Below are 16,751 nucleotides of genomic sequence, written 5' to 3' on the forward strand. Positions count from 1 at the left end.
TGGGCAACCTTTGTACCTTCCACTCAATTTTTTTTTTTTTTTTTTTTTTTTACCTTCCACTCAATCTTGCTGTGAACCTAGAACTGCTGTAAAAACTAAAGTCTCTTTTTTAAAAAATAAGCTCTTAATAGTATCAAAAGGTGATCATTATTCAAATTTCCCTAATTGTGTATTTCTTTTTTCATAAATTGTTCTTGTACCTTTGAATATTGGATGTTTATATTTTTCTTATTTATTTGCCAAGCTCTTTATATATTAAACATATTAACTAAGGTAATATTAATTACTATTGTTATTCCAACAGGGGAGGCCATGGAGACTTCAGGATCACTTCAGGACCACAGTCGAGTCCACGGAGAATCAGAAGATCTAGACCGTATGTTTGCTCTCTCTGACGCTCTGGGCAAAGCCGTATGGGAGGTGAAGTCCAGCAGTAGGTGGAACAGAAGACCCTGCTCAGCTCATGCGGCACAATGAATGGCCCAAGTTACGGTCAAAACCTCTAGAGAAGTAGTGACTTTACACACATGCACATGTGTGTGCTTGGTCCAGTCTGTCCCCCAGTACTCTCTAGCTGTGTGGACCCTCAGTTGCTCCCCAAATCTCAGAGGCTCTGGGGGCTTGGACTTGCACTAGGGAGTGTCCTCAGAAGGTGGGAAGCGTCCTGCATGGCCCCAGAATGGGGAATGTGAAGGTTTAGGGCTTGATCGTATCCCACCTGCCCTGTAATTTACAGAGAATTTTAAATTGGCAACTGCTCTACACAGTGTAGTGGTCTCTTGGGAAGGATGGAGGGCTTAGAAGCCCCTCTCTGGGCTCCACATTCAGAGAAAAGTCTGCCTTTGGCCTTCCTAGAGCCTCTAGGGCCTCTGAGATCCCTGGTCTCCTGTACCTCCCATTGGCCCTAGGGGTTTGGGAAGAGTGTCCCAGTGAATCCAGTCACTCCTGGCTCCCCACATCCAAGTAGATCCCTGGGGAGGCCTGGGTGGTCTCTGGGGTGGGAAGGGCAGGAAACACTCATCCTTGGCTATGTGTGCCTCCCAGATGGAGAGACGGATTTCCACAAGCAAGACGAGGAGGCTGAGCTCTATTCTCAAGACCAAGATGAGAGAGGCAAGTCTTCCTCCTCTTCATCCTCCTCCTCAGGTAAAGCAATGATTTCATTAAATAAATCTATATTAAAATATTAAAGACAAGCATTTACATGGAAAAACCGATCTCCTGGACTTCCCTGGGGGCGCAGTGGTTAAGAATCTGCCTGCCAAAGCAGGGGACACGGGTTCAAGCCCTGGTCTGGGAAGATCCCACATGCCGTGGAGCAACTAAGCCCGCGAGCTACAACTACTGAGCCCGTGTGCCACGACTACTGAAGCCCACACGCCTAGAGATTGTGCTCCGCAACAAGAGAAGCCACCACAATGAGAAGCCTGCACACCGCAACGAAGAGTAGACCCTGCTCACCGCAGCTAGAGAAAGCCCGCGCACAGCAACAAAAAGCCAACGCAGCCAAAAAAATTAAAAAAAAGAAAAAAATTAACAAAAAGAGAAAAGAAGAAAAACCAGTCTCCTGAACCTCCCACCTCGGTACTGCAGCTCTCTTTTTCCATGTTCCCTTCCAGAGCTTGCCTCTCTGTACATGTAACTTGTACACAGTTATAACTACCATAGAGGGACTTCCCTGGTGGTCCAGTGGTTTAGAATCCATGCTTCCACTGCAGGGGCCACGTGTTTGATGCCTGGTCAGGGAACTAAGATCCCATATGCCACGTAGTGTGGCCAAAAAAAAAGAACCCAAAAAATTACCGTATAGACAATTTTGTCTTTGGTTTACAATTTTTTTTGCTATCTTATCCTAAGCATTTTGCCATGTTATTCCATAATATCTTAGCAGCTATTTTTCATGTTTCCCAAGTAGCCCCTCAAGTGACTGCATCTCATGTAAAGGAACGTGTAAGTTTCGTAGGAGCACTTTGGAATCAGGGGCAGTGCATGTGTCCATTCAAGCAGCCTGCAGGTTCATACCCGTTCTTTGCTACTAACTAGCTAAGCGTCCTTGGGTAAATTGCTGAGCCCTGTACGCCCTGGAGTCCTCATGCATAAGATGGGGTTGGTAACAAAAGTTATCTCATAGGATACCTGTGAGGATTACATGCTACAGGTGCAAAGGCTTAGCACCTATCAGGTAGTAATAGCTCTAAAAGTAACTGCTATTGTTAAGATTTCCCCCTCCCACCCCAGTTTGTCATGCTCAAGAGCATCCTTGCACAAAAGCCTTTACTTTTTGAATTTTTCATACAAATCAAGTCCTACGTATCTACTCCCACAAGCACTTTAATGGGTTTAGAGGGATGAGCATCTCTAATTGGACTTTGATTACAAATTGCCGCATTATTCTCTGAAAAGAAGCAGGATGTCTCTCTACTTTTATTCTTTTAACTCAAAAGGTGAGGCTGAATTTATAGCAGCAGCAACATCACAGCTAGCATTTATTGAGCACTTACTTTGTGCCAGGTAGCGTTCCAAGCACTTTATGTGGAATAACTCAGTTAATTCTCATAGCAACCCATGAGGAAGGCATTGCTATTCCCATTTTACAGGTGAGGAAACCGAGGCCAGTGAGGTTTAGTTCTAGAAGAGCTTCCAGAGGCAGGAGGGCTACAACACGGGATTCTGTCCCTTTGTTTGTCCTCCCTAGGTGGGAAGGGATGTTCTGTCTTCTGATTCTGACCCTCAGGAGTTGCTGCTCCCCCACAAATGTTCTCCCCCAAGTGTGGCCATAAGTTCCTTCCTTCTGGTCTCCAGAGTACATACACATGGGACTGGACGTAGTTAACAAAACTGAACACTTAAAAGAAAGCAGCAGGAAAATAAACATGGAGTCCTAGAAGCATTGAGACAGACTGACATTCAGGATCCTGGTCTCTGGTCCTACCCTGGTTGGCCTGCTGCTGGAACTCAGACCCTGCCCATTCTTCAGGCTCAGACGGTGACCATTAGTCCTTGGGCCCCAAGCCTGAGTGCCTCCCAGCAGCCCCCCACCTTCCTCCACGTTAGGGCTCTAACTCAGAGTCTGGCATGCAGCACCACTCTCCCTACATAGCTTTTTGTTCTTTTTTTTTTTTGCGGTATGCGGGCCTCTCACTGTTATGGCCCCTCCCGTTGCAGAGCACAGGCTCTGGAGGCGCAGGCTCAGCCGCCATGGCTCACGGGCCCAGCCGCTCCACGGCACATGGGATCTTCCCGGACCGGGGCACGAACCCATGTCCCCTGCATCGGCAGGCGGACTCCCAACCACTGCGCCACCAGGGAAGCCCCCTTGTTCTTTTTTTTTGTTTTTGTTTTTGTTTTTTGCGGTACGCGGGCCTCTCACTGTTGTGGCCTCTCCCATTGTGGAGCACAGGCTCCGGACGCGCAGGCTCATCAGTCGTGGCTCACGGCCCCATCCGCTCCGCAGCATGTGTGATCTTCCCGGACTGGGGCACGAACCCGTGTCCCCTGCATCGGCAGGCAGACTCTCAACCACTGAGCCACCAGGGAAGCCCAGCTTTTTGTTCTTAATGTATCCTGTTTGGGATTTTTAAAATATTTATTTATTTGGTTATGCTGGATCTTAGTTGTGGCTCGCGGGCTCCTTAGTTGAGGCTTGCCGGCTCCTTAGTTGTGGCATGTGAACTCTTAATCACGGCATGCACGTGGGATCTAGTTCCCTGACCAGGGATCGAACCCGGGCACCCCTCACTGGGAGCACGGAGTCCCAACAACTGCGCCACTAGGGAAGTCCCTATCCTGTTATTTTTAAATTCAAACGTTTTTTCATTATGAAAGATTACACATGGGCACATTGTAGAAAATATGGAACATACAAAGAAGTAGAAAGAAGGAAAAAAAATCATCCTTTGCTCTGTTAGATAGCCACTAAATACATATTAGTGTATCTCCTTACATTTATTCAATAAATATTTATTGAGCATCGACTATGTGCCAGGCTCAGTGATGGATACTCGGGACACCAGAAACAAACGTGATTCTTTCTGCCAGAGTTAATTTCTTAAACAATTGAATTAGAACACAGAAAAATTATCCTCATTCTTGACAGCATACAATTCTACAATACCTTTTATTAAAAATTATATATTATGCATAGGGAACTATATTCAGTATCCTGTAATAAACCATAATGGAAAAGGAAAAAAATCAATCCTTGAACAAGTTTTAAAAATTATATCTTATGGGGCTTCCCTGGTGGCACAGTGGTTGAGAGTCCGCCTGCCGATGCAGGGGACGCGGGTTCGTGCCCCAGTCTGGGAAGATCCCACATGCCGCAGAGCAGCTGGGCCCGTGAGCCATGGCCGCTGAGCCTGTGCGTCCGGAGCCTGTGCTCCACAACGGGAGAGGCCACAACAGTGAGAGGTCCGTGTACAGAAAAAAAAAAAAAAAAAAAATTATGAATATATCATGGAGAAAGCTAAAATAATATTCATGTGAATGTTAATAGAGATTGTCCCTGTTGGATAGAATTTGGAGTAATTTTTGCTTTCTTATTTTCTGTATTGTTTGATATTTTGCAAAATATGATGAAAAGACCTTTTGGGGGCATTGATATTTGTAAAATACAGAAAAGAAGAAAATAGAAGCCACTCAAAATCCCATCTCTTGAGATAAATACTGCTGTTGTTATCTTGATGTACTTCCTGATACCTCTTTTTCTGTGCCTAGTTGAGATCACATATGCACTGATTGTTTTTTTTTCCCGCACTGATTTTTAAGCACAGTTAACTTGGTTTCCTATAATTAAAAAATTTATCCATGATAGACCAGGAGGTCCCCAAGCCCGCTGAGGAACATCGGGACTGCTGGGGCCCTCTTGGTCATCCTGATGAAAAGGGAGTCCTCTGGACCTGAAGCCAGAAACTCCTAGGCCTGAATCTCCAGAATGCTGACCAATCCAAGAGTGCCAACAACGTGGTCATTCTTCAAGGCTTTAATCAAACTCCTGCTGCAGGCGGGGCAGCCTTAGGACAGTGATACCCAGGCCTCGTCCTTCAGGAGCTCAAGGTGGTTGGAGGGATGAGCACCACCAGGGACCCTCATGCCCACTGTGTCAAGCACAGACATTTGATGCTATAGAAACCCCAGAGGAGGGTGGGCAAGGTGCGTGTGAGCTGGGGCAGCTGGAAAAGCCCTTCTCCAGGAGGTGTGACATCAGCTTAAGCTTCAGGTTAAGGGAGCAAGTGGGAAGGGCATTCCAGGTGGGAGACAGAGCACGAGCAAACCCAGAGTCAGCGTAACGGTGGTGGCATCACAGGTGATGCAGCCCCCACACTGGGCAGGAGGGAAAGCACCTCAGTAACACGATACTTCACAGGGCCTTGTCTCATCTTCGTGAAAGCCGTATTGAACATAGTAAGTAATAAATGTTAGCCTGTCTGAGGTCACACAGAAAGTTCATGGCAGTTCCTGTCCCCTAACCCTCAAAGCAGAATTCTTCCCCCAGACCACACTCCTCACATAAACTAAATTTTGAGAACCGACACCAGAATGAGGTATTCCAGGCTCGATCCAGGCTGAGATTCTCCCACAGCTTGTGTTTGTTCCCTGCAAAGAGCAGCAATGAGGACTAGCGCCCCTGAGTAACTGGAAAACGTTGGCAGAGACGGGGGCTGGTCTCCCCTGCAGGGGCACCTCACCCAGTAGGCAGTAGGCCTCACCATTTCTCCTTTGCCCACTTGGCTGATGGTTGAATTTCTCAGTGGGCCTGAGCATGTCCGTGTGAAGATTTTTTTTTAAAATAAATAAATACATCTATTTATTTATTTATTTATTTTTGGCTGCGTTGGGTCTTCGTTGCTGCACTCGGGCTTTCCCTAGTTGTGGCGAGCGAGGGCTACTCTTCATTGCGGTGCACGGGCTCTAGGTGTGAGGGCTTCAGTAGTTGTGGCACACGCGCTCAATAGTTGTGGCTCACAGGCTCTAGAGCACAGACTCAGTAGTTGTGGCGCATGGGCTTAGTTGCTGTGTGGCATGTGAGATCTTCCTGGACCGGGGCTTGAACCCGTGTCCCCTGCATTGGCAGGCAGATTCTTAACCACTGCACCACCAGGGAAGTCCCCCGTGTGAAAATTTGTTCCTTGCAGTGTTATTTATAGTAGGGCAACAATAGAAACAACCTAACGTCCAACAACAGCAACATAGAGCAGTGATGCTACACCCTGTCCTGGTCAGAGCTCTGGTCTTCATACATCTCTAAAGTGAAAAAGAGAAATTCAAATCATAGAATTCGTTTGATCTCATATACACTTTGTAAAAATTCACACATACATGATTGTAAACAAGACTGGAAGGAAGAATATCAAAATGTTAATAGTGGTTATCTCTGGATGGTTAAATTATGGGTGATTTTCATTTTCTTGTTTTTTTTTTGAATTGACTTATACCATAGATATTTTACAATAATCTTTTTTATCTTTATAACCAGAAGAATATAATTTTGTTTTTTTAAAAAAAAACTTTAATAAATGTTAGCCTAAATTGATTGTGGGAAGAAAAGAACTTGGGGGAAAGAGCCTGGATTAATGCCTAGTACAGATCCTGGCACACATAAGGTGTTTAATAAATGCTCTCATGACTCTGGAGCTGAGCTCTGGGTTCTATTTTTGGAGATAAAAATGATTAGAAATGCAGGCCTTGGTGACAGACCTGGGTTTGAACCCTGGAATTTCTGCTTCCTGACTGTGTGACTTTCAGCAAATAACTTAACTTTTGTGAGCCTCAGTTTCCTTATCTGTAAAATGGGGAGGGAGAGGCATTAATACCTTCTTCACAGCATTTCCAAGAGGATCAAATGAAATATTAACTATAAATTACTTAGTTCAGTGTTGGTACATAGTAAGTGCTCAAAAAATGGCAACTCTTATTACTGACTTTGAACAAGACCCAGGTCCTCTCAGGCCCCCAATTCTTCTTTAGTCAGCGGAACACAGTCACCTCGGGGCGTGTGAGGGGCGTCAGACAGAGCAGCAGGAAAGCTCTTGTACAGCTGTCTTGCCTCTTGAAGAGCGCCCACCTCACCCCCAGCGCAAAGACTATGTTACTTTTTAAGGCTTCCGACACCAGGAGAGAGAAGCCACTCTGGGATGCTGTAACTGGGGGGAGCTGACTAACAGGCTTTGTCTACACCCAGGTGCTGAGCATGGGGAGCCTGACGTTTTGAAGGATGAGCTTCAACTCTATGAAGGTGATTGTCTGTCCAGTGGCTTTGGGGGAAACAGAATTAAACAAAGGACATGAAGGCTTAGGGCTTTGTTGGGAGGAAACAAGGTGATGAGGGTGTTTCATGAGCTCAAAGTCCTGGGCAGATATAGGAGATGTGGCAAGGTGAGTGGTTATAACATGGGCAGATGGAGGTGGGGGCAGGCATTTTCTGCCACAGTCAGACTGTCCTGGAATCTCTTCTGATCTATAACCCTGACTTGCAGGTTGACTGTGACCAGTCACCCAACCTTTCTGGGCCTCTGCTTTCCAACCAGCAAGATGGAACTTAATCAGTACCCTCTCTCTTGGAATACTGGGTTGTTTAAGCATGCAAGGGAAAATTAAGGACCCGATTTCTACAAAACTCAAATTACGGAGTAATTGTCTCTAAGCATCATGATTTTTACAGCGAGCAGATATAAATACTATGGTACTTTGATTGGTAGCACTTTGATGAGATGGAGGAGTTTGTAGGAATGAACCAGTTTGCCAAAAAGCCTCATAAATGAACACTGCCAGATAAGAAAGCCTGTTTAACTTTGTTTAATCCAACATTTACATAATCCGCTTAGTCTCCTAATGCCAGATAATAACCCAAGAAATACAACGGGAAACACAAATACATTCAAAGAAATGGAAATGAAATACCTTAATATTCTGCATCAAGGTATTACCAGTGGCTGCCACTGGGTGGCAGCATTGTGAGTAATCTCCATACTATTTTCTTTCATCTGAATTTTCTGATTTTCGTTTTCTTTTTTTTTAAACAAAAACAGGTACTATCTAATTTTTTAAAATGTTGTTAATTAAGTAGTGTAAGAAAGTTTTCACTGAGTGTAAAATGAGAGAGAAACTGTTACATATACATACATTTTTAATGTTTTTTTCTCATCAAAAAGTAAGTCATGTTCACTGTAGAAAACGTAGATATTGTCACGTATTTGTGAATTAATTCCCCCAAGTAATGAATTCCCCGCCCCCCCTCCCCCCTCCCGAGACACCAGAGGTACTTGGTAATTACACGGCCGGAGTCTCATTTCATGCCGTTCTTGGTTTGCCTTCTGTACCCTTGGTGCTGGCCTCTCTGGTCACTTGCAGACACTGGCTCCTGTTTGCACATTAGCCTAAAGACAGTTCAGCATACTGAGTGTTTATTGCCATGAGCTGAGTGCCCCCTTCAGGTGTTTGTGTCCTGGGGCTGATCTGGAGGGCGGAAGTGTACAGAGTGGGGATTCCTGCCTCCCCTTGAGGGGAAGAAGGTGACAGGCTAGGAGAGAAGTCACTGGGAATAGAGTAGACGCCAAGAACCAGAGGGTGGGGACTTCCCTGGTGGTTCAGTGGGGAACACTCCGCGTTCCCAATGCAGGGGGCCCGGGGTTCGATCCCTGGTTGGGGAACTAGATCCCTTATGTATGCCACAGCTAAGAGTCTGCATGCCACAACTAAAGTTCCTGCGTGCCACAACTAAGACCCAGCGCAGCCTAAGTAAATAAATATTTTAAAAAAAAGAACCAGAGTGTGAATGAGGTGGGAGGGCCACCCAGGCCAGATTAAAGGGAAGGCTGCACCTCAGGGCAGGTATAGGGCTCGATTCACCCTAGGCAGCCCAGACAGGAGCTCCACACTGGGGTCAGGGGCCAGGGCCCCCATGGTACAACCCAGCTTGGCTTCCACAAGCTCAGGGCCTGGTGGGGCTGGAGCCACGTGGCGAAGTGTCCTCACCTGCATCTGGATAGGAATAAACAGGCACAGATTGCGAACTGGTGGCCTGTGTGTACAGATGTATATTATCTGGCCCACAGAGTATCTTTATTATTATTACTATTCTTAATATATTTCATCACGTCTACAACTAACAGTTTTTCACATCTGGAGATCTGTGAAATCAGGGTGCCTCTTAAAATCACTGGCAACTTGCAGTTATAATTGGCAGTAGTTTTCCTTCCATAAAATGATGTCATTCTCACAAACCATGATATCTTTGCTTCGATGGAATATGAATTGCCAGCTTTTTTTTATAGTCAAGAAGTTTATATAAAAACCTGGATTTCTGGCTTCTCGTGGGAAATTAGAAGACCTGTAACATGGGGCAGGCATTGCTGCGGCAGCTTTCGGGGACTGTGGGGTGGTGCCTGCCCCTTTAGATGAAAGAGGAACCCTCCAGTTTGCTCCAGTGCCCCCTGCAGATCAATGGGAAGTCTCTCTGCAGTGTAACTTCTCCCCACCCAGAGGATATGAATATGCAGTCACTGATTTCCCTTCTGTGCAGGTGCCCCCGGGGAGGTGGTGCCATCTGAGGAATCAGGTGAGTGTCTTTTAGGGGAGAGGGGTCGTTGGTACTGGTGTTGAACGAGGTCTGGGCACCGTCTTTCCCCCAAAAGAGGCAGGTGCTATCAGGTGCACGGCTGTGAGAGATGGGACTCCAAGTCTGCTTGGGGCCTGGGGCTCTGACCTGGGCTCAGCAAGCAGGCGGGGCTGGCTGTAGCATGAGACAGGGGGCCAGTGGGGTTAGAAAGGGGGTCCAGGCAAGAACAAAGGGGTTATTAATAACAATCTATAGATAGAAAGATCCCCTGGGGGCTGGAGAATTCAACAGGGGCGTTTTCAGAAGTCACCTGTGGCACTCGTTAAGGCCCCAAGCTGGCCTGGGCACTAATGTTGAGTTTCTAATTTCCAGGACTCCGAAGGAGAGGCTCTAATCCAGAGAGTGGTAAATATGCAAACTCCAAGAGGGGAGTGGGAGGCGGCCTGGATTCCAGGGGCTGGGACAGAACCACAGGCAGCCTGGCGGGGGAGGGAGATCAGTCCCAGCAGCAATGCCGTCACCAGCCAGAGTGTCACTGTGATCCAGGAAAGGGGCCTCCGGGCTCAGGGGACATGGAACAGAACAGACACATGCCTGTGGAGGAGGAGGGCATCAGTGGAGGTCCAAGGACAGCCACCCCACCTTCAAGCTTTGCCCTGACCGGTCCTGCAGTGAGTGCCCTCTGATCCAGGAAATAGAACCTGGGAGAGCCATTCTCAGTGAGGCAGGGGAGCGAGAATCCCACCAGCTATACCGTGTCAGAGTTAAACCCTCGTCTCTCTCTTGTTCCCAAGGAGAAGTGGAGCCCTCTCAGTTAAGAAGACTAAATATAAAGAAGGATGGTAAGGAACTTGGGGTTCCAGGGCTGCTGCTTTTGTCTGGTCCAGATTTCTCTGGGTAGAAAGTCAGCTGGTGGCCTGGAACGACAGTAATCATGGCCCGTCTCTGCTGTGGGCCCTGCGGTTTGCAAAATCCTCAGCTTAGAGTCACCTTGAGAAGGTGGTACGATGTTTCCTGTTTTGCAGATATAGAAACTGAGGCTCAAGGACGGGGAGTGGTCTTACAGCTAGTGAGTGACACGACTTGGGCTTGGATCCTGGTCCTGTGCTCTTTCTGCTGTACGCCGAGTCACTAGCATGATAAACGCCCTCCAGACCTTATGGCCATAATGGGGAGCTGGGAACAGGCTGGGCCGAGGAAGCTGTGAGGTTAGATTAGACGGGACTCTAGGGAAGGAGTGATGAGAACCGGAGGGGCTGCCTCGACTCCAGGCCTGGAATCGTGGGGGCTTCAGGGAGGAGGGTAAGGGTGGGAAAGGAGGCCATGTTTTTTGGGGGGGTTTGGGGGGTTTTTTTGGCCACATTGCGAGGCATGTGGAATCTTTTTAGTCCACTGACCAGGGATTGAACTCGGGTCCCAGCAGTGAAAGCCTGGAATCCTAACCACTATGCCACCAGGGAACTCCCGAGACCATAGTTTTTGTTTTGTTTTTTATATATAAATTTATTTATTTATTTTTGGCTGTGTTGGGTATACGTGTGCAGGCTTTCTCTAATTGTGGCGAGAGGGGGCTCCTCTTCGTTGCGGTGCGTGGGCTTCTCATTGCAGTGGCTTCTCTTGTTCCAGGGCACGGGCTCTAGAGTGCAGGCTCAGTAGTTGCGGTGCGCGGGCTTAGCTGCCCTGCGGCATGTGGGATCTTAGTTCCCCGACCAGGGATCGAACCCACGTCCCTTGCATTGGCAGGCGGATTCTTTACCACGGGACCACCAGGGAAGCCCTCTAGAAATATTTTGAGTTGTTCAAAAGCCCGCCTTTAGGGAGTGGGAGACCTGTGTCCGAGCCCCTGGCTCTGCTCCATCAAGCTACATGAACCGGGACGTGCTGTCGAGCTGTCCCGGGCTATGAAGTGAGCCTCATCCCACTAAAACCGAGATTCCCAAAGCGCAGGCCATGTCCAGGTTGCTTCAGGACATGGCATTATACCCCCAAGTGAGAAGGTGACTGCCCTTTCCCCTCTCTTTCTCTGCTTGGAGCCCCTGGGCCTTTAGTGCCACCCTGACCCTTGCTCACTGCCCTCCGGACACAGAGATCAGGACTGTGCGCAGAGCCGTCTGCAGGCAGTGGCGGGCAGACCTTCACCGTCTTGCTTTATGGGCCTTGTGTTTGTTCTTAAGACATGGGATCCTAGTTTTCCACTTAGTGTTGTGACATGAAGTTTCCTTTTCAAGTAAATCTATTTAAGGAAAAATAAGAATCTGCTTAAAGAAAAACTTTAAGTAAATAGTACAGGTGGTCCTTGGGTAGCAAGAAATCGTGAAGGTCATAAGCAGTGCTACGTAGAAAGGGCAAAACCCACAAAGGTGGTGTGTGGATGGCTGAAATCAGAAAAAACAGACAAGGGTGATCCCCTAGGTCCCTCTTGGCTCCAATACACCTTGGAGTCCTTATCCAGGCCTGATCTCTTCAGCCCCCAAAACTTCTAGTTCCCTAAAACTTGAAGTTCTCTTCCCAGAAATTCACTTACCCTGCGCTCACCTGGTTGAAGCCTTCACTGTACTGGGTCTGTGCCTTGGTCCCACCTTCTTACCTGTCTCATGGCACGTGAATATGCGCACGCGCGCACGCACACACAAAATCTTCCCTTTCATCCAACTCCTACTGCCTTGGCTATCTTTAAGGCTTACCTCAAACTCTCTTTCTTCCATTAATCCCTGCCCCAGATATGGTGAGTCCTGAATGCTTATGACATCTTACAACTGCATCCAATTCCACAGTGTGGGTACCTTATAATGTATTTACCATTCCCCACTTGATAGATGTTTAGGTTATTTCTAATTTTTTGCTCTTTCAAACTAAGCTGCCCTACCCGTCCAGCCCTCTGTTTGGTCTTACATTTCTCTGCAGTCTCTCTCTTTTTAAAAACACTTGTATTTTCTAAGTATTTACTCATAAGAAAATGGGGGAAAGATCAGGGAGAAATTCTCTGCTAGGAATTCATTTTGCATTCCTGAAGATTTGGGTGAGGAAAGAGTTTTCACCCCCACTCTGTCACATCTCTGAACAGACCTAAGCCTGATGCTTTCTTAGACGTTAAGTCTAGTTCTGCGTGACATCTTTTTTTTCCCCTAAAGGACAAATTGATTTCAGAGCCAAGAATGTTCTAGAAATAATCTTTTGATTTTCCCCCCCGAAAAAAAATAACAAAAACAAAACCAGAAATACCCTCCTCACTTCTGTTCACTTGACTTCCACATGCCGCCTGACAGCAGTGATATGTAGTCTCACTCTGCTTACCATTTACAAAGGACTTTCCCCTCCAAGACCCCCATCCATCCCTCCGTCAGTGGTGTAGAGGTTGCTCTCCTTGATTTATCAATGAGAACGCTGAGGCTCAAGGGAGTCAGGACACTTGTCCAAAGTTCACAGCACATCAGTGGCCAAACTGGACTAAAGTAGGACACATTCCCAGCAGACTTGGCCACTCAGAGAGCCTGCCTCGTTCCAGGGAACCGTCTCTGAATTGTCCTCTCTTTCTTCTTTTAAAAACCTTTTTGGCATCTTCCCTATCACAGCCCTCTGCCTGGGTCAAGGCCCCTGTGTTCTCTCCCCTGATGACTCCCGCAGCGCCTGGCAAAGGGCAGGGGGGCCTCCTTCACAAACCATCCCTGAATTCCTGCCCAGGGCATGGGCACTGCCTCCCAGCTACTTTCTCTACCTCCATTAACTACTAGGAAGAGCCTGCAATGCTGCTTCTGGGCACCAGGCCCACGGAAATGCACGCACAAGGGCACAGACACATTCATGTGCGGTGATGTTTGGTGCAGAAAATCAGTCCCTTCTAGCTTCCTCAGTGGGAGACTAGTTACATAAATTAGGGTAAGTTTATGCCATGGAACACTATGCAGCCACCAGAAAGAACAGGGCAGGGGCTTCCCTGGTGGCGCAGTGGTTAAGAATCCACCTGCCAATGCAGGGGACACAGGTTCGAGCCCGGCCTGGGAAGATCCCACATGGCGCAGAGCAAGTAAGCCCGTGCGCCACAACTACTGAGCCTGCGCTCTAGAGCCCACGAGCCACAACTACTGAGCCCGCACACCTAGAGCCCGTGCTCCACAACAAGAGAAGCCACCGCAATGAGAAGCCCGCACACCATAACGAAGAGTAGCCCCCGCTCGCCACAACTAGAGAAAGCCCACATGCAGCAACGAAGACCCAACGCAGCCAAAAATAAATACATAAATAAATTTATATATATATATAAAAGAACAGGGCAGATCTGTATATGCTCGGAGATAGAAAGGATGGCCCCAATCTATCAAAGAGAGGAAAACAAACCATAGAGCAGCAGGTACACAAACCGATCCTGCTTTTGTTTTTTTTGAATGTGCATGTATATACTTGGAAAAGTTTTGTCAATCACTGCTTGCTTTTAAGGAGTTGGATTAGGAAGGGAGAATGGAGCAATGGGAAACTTTTAAACTAGGCACGTGCATTTTTTACAATTGTATTTAGCATCATTCGACAAATAAGGCGTCGGACACCTCTGCATGCCTGGCGCCGCTTTAGATCATGGGCAAAATCCCCAACCACCATCCTACAGAGTGGGTCAGAGGATAAACACAGCAGTGAAAATCCAGCAAGTTGAGTGGTGATAAGTGTTAGAAAAATAATAAAGTGAGGTGAGGGCTGAAACGGGTGGGGCTTGGGGTGCTGTTTTAGTTGGGCTGGTCAGGAGCAGCTTCTCTGAATAAAGCTCCCTTTGAGCAGAGACAGGAATATTTTAGTTAATTAAAAAGAGAGAAAGAAGCAAACAGTAATCTTCACCTCTGCCTTTACAGATGAGTTTTTCCATTTCGTCCTCCTCTGCTTTGCCATTGGGGCCTTGCTGGTGTGTTATCACTATTATAAAGGTGAGTGTGTGTGGGGGGTGAGAACAGGGGGCAGAGGTCCAGACTTGCAGGATGACCATTCTCTCCCCCGCTGCCCCTGCAGACTGGTTCATGTCCCTTGGGGTCGGGCTGCTCACCTTCGCCTCCTTGGAGACCGTTGGCATCTACTTTGGCCTGGGTAAGACCCTCGCACCCTGTCTCTGGGAGGGCAGCGGCTGGGCTGGCCGCAGGGGCTCGCCAAGGGCTGGAAAGCCACGACCTAAACTTTTTATAAAGATTTCTTTATGCTCGTGTTTGCTTCCTGACCGCTTTCAAGGTCAATGTGAGGTCGTTGGCAAAATCCCATGGAAAAAATGGGCAGCTCCATAAAAATACAACAAAGACGGTTTAAAGTGGCAAACAAACAGAATTAGCCAGATACTGAAAACAAGGCAGTTAATGGAGTGAGGTACTGAATTCTCTGAGCTTCCTGGCATTGTTATTGCTGCTCATGGTTGTTTTTAATAATAAGTACTCAATACCATTATCTAAGCTTAACCTGCAGCCTGAAATTCCACCATCAGAGCTTTGTTTTTACGGGTTAGACCTTTGTTCAAGGGCAGGCAGGGGGAGGTCTGACCCCGATTCCTTCGAGGGGACACAGAGCTCCATCACCTTTTTCTCCTCCGTTCTTGACAGTGTACCGGATCCACAGCGTCCTGCATGGCTTCATTCCCCTCTTTCAGAAGTTTAGGCTGATAGGTAACTTTTACATTCTTCTATGTTCACTTTCTCTCCCTGCCAGGGTCTTCTGTTGCAAATGAGGCTTAGCATACTGGAAAGAGCACAGGGCCTGGGGTCATGGGCTTGGGTTCAAGTCCTGCCTCCTTCAATTTAGCATTTCTGGGGCTCTAGAGCCTCTTTTAGCCTCAGTTTCCTCAACTGGAAAATGGGTGTAATAATACCTACAGCACAAAGGTGTTGTGAAAATCAAGTGAGGAATGGATGTAAAAGTCCTTAAGTCTGAACCATTGTAGGAAAGTGGAGGGGACCTGCGTATTCCTCGTTCTCTCATAGAACTTTGCATCTCTCCAAACAGTATCTTTTTTGTGATTTTATTTGCCCAGCTGGGGGTGAGAGGGGGTTTCAGTTATCTTACACTTGGCTGATGAGGAAACTCATTAGTCAGTTACATTCATCAGAGAGGTAGAGTGACTTGCCCAGAATCACACAGCTAGGGTGGCTGGGCAGGCTAAAGGAGATCCCCATCCCCTTTCTTGACCAGCAGCTCTGTGTCTACCATTAAATCACAAAACTGAGAGACCAGGGGCTGTGTGCCTCCGTGTCATGAACTTTTGTCTCCTTTAATCCATCTCATGCATAAAGGGGAAATTTGTTGCAATGGCTGTGGGTCATGACTGCCTTATCCCAGCTATGAGGGGCATTTGGGCATCTGGGGTAATGGTGGGGAGGAGGCCTGACTGCTTTCAGAATCTCATGCCATCCTGTGGGCTTTGCCTTCCAGGCTTCAGGAAGACCGACTGAGGCCAGTGCCAGGTGGGCAGCCAGGCCAGGCCCCGGTGTGACCACCACTGCATCCTTTCAGCCCACGAGGACAGAGCAGCGTCCTGGGAGACACGCTGGTGGGCCAAGCTAGAGCAATAAAGAGAGCGCTTTGCCTTCCATGTGGTCTGAACATTGGCACCAGCTGGGCCAAGGTGTCCCTCAGGCAGTGTTGGCATGCAACCCAGCTGCCAGGATGGCAGGAGAGGGTGGGTGCGGGCCTGTGCCCTTCCCGGGGCCTGGATCAGCGGGAGGATCCTGGGACATCACTCCTCTCAGGAGGCAGTGGGAGACCCCTGGGCTCTGCAAGGTGTAATTAGTCGGGGCTTGTGAATTCTTTCAAGTCCCCAGGCCATCCCGGGACAGACAGATGGTCCACTGCCCTGAGGCAGGGAAGTACCACGTCAGGCCCCTGGGGTGAACCCAATACAGGTGAGATTTGGGGGAACTAAATCCACAGCATCCAGGTCTTCCTATTACCTAGTGCCAGACCTGCTGTCCTTGGACTCCATTAAGATTCAAATAAACATTCTCTTCCTTGGACTAAAAAGAGTCAGCTAAATATTCCTTTCAGTTTCTTGAGTGTGAGAATACATTTGAGGTCTTCTTTGACCCCATCTAGTCAGAGGGGGCACCTTGTCCTACTGGACAAATTGTAAAAGGGAATAAATGCAAAAAGCCCCTCGTTTTAGGTCCAAGACTTCAATTGCAGAGGTTTGGAATAGGAGGCAGGGTTTTGCAAACGTTCTTGTGAAAAAGATCTG

General features: G+C 47.7%; 1 protein-coding gene across 1 annotated transcript; it reads left to right on the forward strand.

Annotated features, from left to right (window-relative positions):
* Window positions 1-291: 291 nt before the first annotated feature.
* TMEM40 (transmembrane protein 40) lies at window positions 292-15,969 on the forward strand. The gene is made up of 12 exons (XM_065885098.1): window positions 292-376; window positions 1,045-1,146; window positions 2,183-2,212; window positions 5,213-5,218; window positions 7,181-7,234; window positions 9,521-9,556; window positions 9,929-9,961; window positions 10,351-10,398; window positions 14,395-14,466; window positions 14,549-14,623; window positions 15,124-15,186; window positions 15,950-15,969. The coding sequence occupies exons 1-12, from the start codon at window positions 313-315 to the stop codon at window positions 15,967-15,969; spliced, it is 603 nt and encodes a 200-aa protein (XP_065741170.1). The 5' UTR covers window positions 292-312.
* The last annotated feature ends 782 nt before the right edge of the window (window positions 15,970-16,751 follow it).

The sequence above is a fragment of the Phocoena phocoena genome, chromosome 10 (genome assembly GCF_963924675.1).
Source record: "Phocoena phocoena chromosome 10, mPhoPho1.1, whole genome shotgun sequence".
In the NCBI taxonomy this organism is placed as follows: Eukaryota; Metazoa; Chordata; class Mammalia; order Artiodactyla; family Phocoenidae; genus Phocoena; species Phocoena phocoena.